Below are 6,331 nucleotides of genomic sequence, written 5' to 3'. Positions count from 1 at the left end.
TAATAAACAATCGTGGTACAAAGCTCAATAAAAATATTAAAAATAAATTAATTGTCTTTATTTTGACATCATTAGTTTTTAAATCGGTTACGCAGTTTAGAAAATATTAATGTTTTAAAATATCACAATTTTTTTGTTTTACCTCTTATATCTGCTTTGCTTTTTAATTGCGGCAAATAATATTTATATAGTTAAAATCAGCGTAAAAAGTACTAGCAATCTGCATTTTTAGTTTTTCTATAGCTGAACGGTTGGTTATCTTGATGTATGCCAAAATTTCCATTATTTATCGAGGTATTGATTTTTATGGAAAAAGCGCCGCAGGCGAATATTTTTAATAAAAAATCGCTCGATTTTTTATTAAAAATTTTAATTATTTATCGAAGTATTAATTTTTATAGAAAAAGGGCCGCAGGCGAAAACTTGTAATAAAAAATCGCGCGATTTTTTATTAAAAATTTTCATTATTTATATATATATTAAACGAAAGAAGATACCGAAAAGCATTGAACAGTGCACACATCTCATAAGGAAAAGTGAATTATTACGAAATACTAATACAGTGGCAGCACTATAGCTATTTTGGAATCTCGCGTTTCAGCTCGCAAAGATTGTCAACTTCTTTTTAATAACAAAATAATCTATCTTATACTATGTCTCCATTGAGAGATTTATTCATTAAGATTTAATAAATCCAGTTGCTAAATCACAACCGTCTCCATTACCACAACGAGATATGTTTGACGTTCACATTTTTAAATATTTGACGTTTGCTTATGTATGATTTTATAAATACAGTTGCGGACATTGATATACAGACAGATAAAAGGAAGGTGCCAAGCGGAATTTCATTATGTGAATTCTTAGTATTATTGGCTTCTTATTCGTGGTAAATATGTATGTATAATATATAGTTTGGAAAATGTAAAGAATGGTACCATATTCCCAATCATTTTCCCGAATTTAAGAAAAATTATCGAAACGGTAAAAAACATTTGCGGAAAGAAAAATTTTTCTAGAACTTTCTTATTCATAGGGTGGAACCGAAAATCTAATCATGGGCCTTTGGCATATCATGAAGACGAATTGAGTTCTAGAGGATGTTCGGTGCAATGTTATCGAAGCAGAACCATCACCGAAATTTATAAATTTTTTGTCGGAGAGCGCAAATGACTTATAGAAAGCGGAGAAGACTCTGTATTATATTACTATAAAACATTTCTTCTAAATTTTTAGTTTTTAAAAAAATATTTTCTTAATTTATTACAACCAAAGTTAAGTACATATGTATTACTAATTTTCCTCCCAAACTAACAAAAATATAAAAACTCCTAAAAATACGAAAATTTATGTTTTTATGATAGGCTAGATTTCAATGTCCTCAACTGTATATTGAAAACACAAATGTCATTTGACTTATAACATGTGAATTTGTGGTTGCCACATCCAACAAATTGTACTTATTGACCAATATTATTGAAGATTTGACGAAGATTTAACTTAAATCTACCGCCTTTCGAGATTTAATTTTATATGGTAAATCTCAAAAGATTTAACGCCAAATCTCGTCAGAGGGCTAAATCTTCATTAAACCTCACAATGGAGACATAGTATTAGGTTGATAAAACTATGTGTTTCTTTAATAAATAAGTTAAATTATATATTTTAATAGTGTTTAAAAAGTGAGAACAGGCGATTTAGTGAATCTTTGCCGGTGTAATTGCCCATAGAAAACAACGAAATTTAACAAAAGTTTTTTGTTCATAACTTTTAAATGGTTAATAATATTAGCCCCCCCTCCGGATTGTTATTAGGAGGGCCGAAACGCGTCGTTTGGTACCCCTCCCGACTTTTCCGCACCTTTTTTAGGGGTTGCTACCCCACCCTAGAGAATTACCAAAATAAAAGTGTAAAGTATTAAGTACAGTGTTATGTGTATTTACATATATATATGAAAGTATGTGACAAATGCACTTTTTGTTAAGGAAACCAAGTGGAACGACTTAAAAAATTTTAACAACAAATAACTTATAAACAATGATATTGTTTATATTTTTTAGTTATACATGTTTTAGAGGATACCTCCGTTAACATCCTGACCAAGTTTCACTTGTTAATTCCACCTGGTTTTCTTAAAACACAAGGTGCGGCTGACTACTAAAGCCCACCCGATTTTGAAAATTCCACCATTAACCAACACCCCGCCTACCCCAAGGAAAACTATAAGCCTCCGGAGAGGGGTTTTCGGCTTTAGAATCAGGGGGACCCGCCCTACGCCCCCTCATTTTTACATTGTTTCAAGTATGGGAAATGTTTCCCGCAAATATCTAATCCTTACCCACCGGTCCTGCTTGAACAAACAGTTCCCATAGCAGTGTCTCAGAAACTTTATCGTCAAGTCCGCCAACGTATATCGTTGCATCTAAAAACGAGGAAATGTAAATATTGTATCGTAAACCCAAGGATATGTTAGTACCCTGATTCCTTTCAGCAATAGGTCCAGCGGCCATCTCAAAACTACGAAAAATGAAGCAGAGCAGCGTGTTTATATTTTAGTTTAAACAAAAATAAAAATAAGTCGATAACTTCGAAACACAGATTTCGGAAAAACATCGATGCATCGAAAATATCGATGTTTTGTACCAAAGGGCGTGTATGAATCGGTAACAAAGTTCTACCCATGAACCAAAAATACAAGATCACGTAAGAACGCGACGTTGTATTTGTAACTGGTTTTGAGAAAAAAGTTTGCGAAAGCGGGTTCGTCAGCTGAGCGTTTGTTTACATCACAAGCACCACTATTTTACACTTTTATTCAAATAAAGAAGAGTTAATTCAATATGACAACACATTTGAAAGCATTTTGTTGCATCATTTTACCTAAATTGTGCGTTTAAAGTGTCGGACAATAGTTTTGGCTAACTTTGGTTTTCGTTGTTTTCTTTGCTTTGCTTACTTTTCGCTCGTTTTCCAGTGAAACAAGATGGCGTAGAACCCGCTAAAAAAATCGACTTTTTTCACCCTCTTTTTCTTACGGGATCTTGTGTCTTTCGTTCATGGTTCTACCGGGAAAGCTGTTGAATAAAGGCCCGTCCACATACAAGTTTGGCGTTGCGTTGGCGCTGGCGTCGCTTTGACAGCAGCGCGAGTAACGTACGTGCTTGCTACAATGAACGCTTAGCACAGAATACTTTGGTCACTAAATTAACATACTAGCGGCAGATAAATCAAAATTTTACATCAATAATTGCATTAAAAACTATATTTCTTGCCCGCATTTGATTAAAAACAACAACGCGGCCAAAACGTTTGGAGTTGGCCATCTTTCTGCGTTGTGTTGGCATTGGCGTTGCCCAACTTTGGTTATATGGAGACTTTCATATAAATGCATGTATACATAGTCAGCTGTCGAGGCGACGCCAATGCCAACGCAACGCCAAAGCTGTGTGTAAACGGGCCTTAATATTTTTACTATGGTGAAATATACTACGTTTATACGCACGTATTATTTGGAAATAATAATTTGCAAAATGGTAAAATTTGCCGTATAAACGCTGAGTTAACTTTTTATTTGCAAATAATTAAATCACGCAAATATGTATTGATTAGTGGTACTATTTGCAAATAAGCGCAAGACACCGCCATTCTTAAGTTTATTTTCTTTTTCGATGGTCATCTTATTGCCTTTTTATAATGAAGACGTTGCCATTTTTAACTTTATTTTCTTTTTCGATTGTCATATTATTGCCTTTTTATAATCAGGCAATATTAAAAAAGAAGAAGAAGAAGATATAAACGTATTTTTGATCTTATGTCTTGATACCGCGTGGTCAGATAGATGATTCTCGAACCTGTTCAGCTGTCATTCTCCTCTCGTGTTGCTGCTTCTTCTGTTTCGTATTTCAGGGTTGCCATATGATCCTGTATTATGACATCCCCTTTGATTTAAAGTTTTAGTAGACCTCGTAGTCAAGCTTTCTTGGAGCTCTACATTCTCTGCGTGACCTTTGACTTGGTTTGCCATCTTGTTGACGGTTTTCGAAAGTAGTCTTCCGACGGGGGGCACTTCCTTCGACTTGTGGATTTTGCTTGAACTCTTCCTGATTTGACTGGGGTTCAGTTGACTGACTTGTTCGTGTTGACCGTTGGTTACTTTGTTCCGCCTTTTGAGGTACTTCACGCTGTTCTTCATTTGGTACCTGGAGATGAGGCTGTGGTTCCTGAGGTTTTTGTTGAGGTGGTTCGATAAGGTGGTCGTTTGCCATTTGAAGGTGAGTCTGTGATTCGTGCGACTTCCGTTTCTTGGTGTTTGGTTTCATTATGTGAATAGTGTTTCGTCTATATAGTTTGTTTTTTGCGTTTATGACGAATGATCGTTCGGCTACTTTTTGTTCGATTTTTCCTTTAACCCAACTTTCTTTTGGATTTCGCTTTATGTATACCTCGTCTCCTATTTTTAGATCTTTCTCCTTTTGTGTTCCTTTGTCGAAGTATTTTTTGTTATATGTCCGTTGTTGTTTTATTTGATTTGGTACGTCTGGTACTACTTCTTGGTTTAGATTTGTGGCTGGAATGTCGCATCTTAGCCATCTGCAAAATAGACGTTTGGGTGGGCTGGAGCCGATTTTGTTTGGTGTATTTCACCAAATTAGTAATGCTTTGTAGAAATCCGAGTTTGTGGCTAAGGTCTTTTTCAACAGGTGTTTCGCGATCTTTACAGCTGCTTCCGCTTTCCCATTAGCTTGTTGGTGATGTGGGCTTGACGTTTGATGATTGAATTCCCATTTGTGTGCGAATTTCCTGAACCCTGAGTTCATGAAGTTGGTCCCATTATCTGTAATGACTTTGCCGGGTACACCATGTCTACTAAAATTCTTTCTGCATACGTTTATAGTAGTAGTGGTTGACAAATTATCTAACTCGTCGATTTCAAAAAAATCTGAATAGTGATCCACGGTGATTAGAAAATATTTTGTTTTATTTTTTGTCGGAAACTCGAAGACGTCCATGGAAATGATTTCGAATGGAGTGTGGGGAATCTCGGGAATTATAAGTGGTTCTCGTTGCTGTTGTCTTGCAGCTACGTTGCATATTTCGCAGGCTTGTATCATCTGTTTGATTTCGTCGGTAAACGGTTTCTCTTGCCAGTTTTAGTGTTGATTCGATGCCTAGGTGTGGTTGGTGTAGTTTGTTCAATATTTCGCGTCTCATTTGTTGTGGTACTATAAGTCGATTACCTTTAAAAACCAAATTATTGCTTGTGACTAACTCGTCTCTTACTTTCCAATATTGTTTGATGTTGTCGTTCACTTTTGACTTGTCCTCGTTCCAACCGTCTTTATTAAAATTTGCATAACGTTGTCTTTGGCTGTTGCTTGTAACTTTTTCGTTGTTGTGGTACTAATGGGTTTATCTTCGATGTCATTAATGTTGTTCAATTGCCTGAATTCTTTGTCGATTTTGTAGATTTCGACGCAGCTCTGAGAGTGGCAGTCTTCTGGTGCCCGGGACAATGTGTCGGCTACATACATTTCGGCTCCTTTCTTGTATTTGATTGTAAAATTATATTTCTGTAGTTCTAGGATCATTTGTTGTAATCTTTTCGGGATTTTCAAAAGTTGCTTTTTGAATATGTTGATTAGCGGCGAGTGATCGGTTTCGATGGTTATGTTTTTTCTCCCGCATATATTTGGTGGAATCGCTTACATGCGAATAAGACAGCCAGCATCTCTTTTTCGATTTGTGCATAGTTTTGTTGCGTGGGTGTTAACGTTTTTGAAGCATATATTATGGGGTGTCCGATTTGTAGCAATGCACTGCCTAACGCAAACGACGATGCGTCGGTCTGTATAACGATTGGCTTGTTCGCGTCGTAGTATTTTAAAACTGGCGTTTCTGTTATGATGCCTTTTAACTTTGAAAATGCGGCGGCCTGTTCGTCCTCCCATACAAAATTGCTTTTCACGTGTGTCACTCGTCGTAGCGGTTCTGTTATTTCGGATAGGTTTTTTAAGAATTTGCTTAGGTATGTTATTAGCCCTAGAAACCTCAATGTTTCTTTTTTGTCTTTAGGCGTAGGCATCTGTTTTATAGCTGAAATTTTGCTTGAGTCTGGTTTTATGCCTTCACTTGTGAGTATGTGTCCGAAAAATTTAATTTCGCTTTGGCAGACCTTTACTTTGTCCCGGTTGATTTTGAGGTTTTCTTGTCGCAGACGTTTAAGTAGTTTTTCTAAGTTTTTGTTATGATCGCTTGTTGCAATTTCCTTGTTTTCACCTTTGCAAAAACACTAGGATGTCGTCGGCGATACAAACAACACCCTTTAGACCGG

General features: G+C 36.1%; 1 protein-coding gene across 1 annotated transcript; it reads right to left on the bottom strand.

Annotated features, from left to right (window-relative positions):
• Window positions 1-4,640: 4,640 nt before the first annotated feature.
• LOC118749771 (uncharacterized protein K02A2.6-like) lies at window positions 4,641-5,111 on the bottom strand. Its single transcript, XM_036484549.1, has one exon. It carries the CDS (start codon window positions 5,109-5,111, stop codon window positions 4,641-4,643), a length of 471 nt encoding a protein of 156 aa, XP_036340442.1.
• Between the last annotated feature and the right edge of the window lie 1,220 nt (window positions 5,112-6,331).

Source organism: Rhagoletis pomonella, unplaced genomic scaffold (genome assembly GCF_013731165.1).
Source record: "Rhagoletis pomonella isolate Grant_MI unplaced genomic scaffold, Rhpom_1.0 Rhpom_scaffold_00046, whole genome shotgun sequence".
Classification (NCBI taxonomy): Eukaryota; Metazoa; Arthropoda; class Insecta; order Diptera; family Tephritidae; genus Rhagoletis; species Rhagoletis pomonella.
The sequence above is the reverse complement of the archived record's forward strand: the minus strand, read 5'-3'. Positions and strand labels throughout refer to the sequence as shown.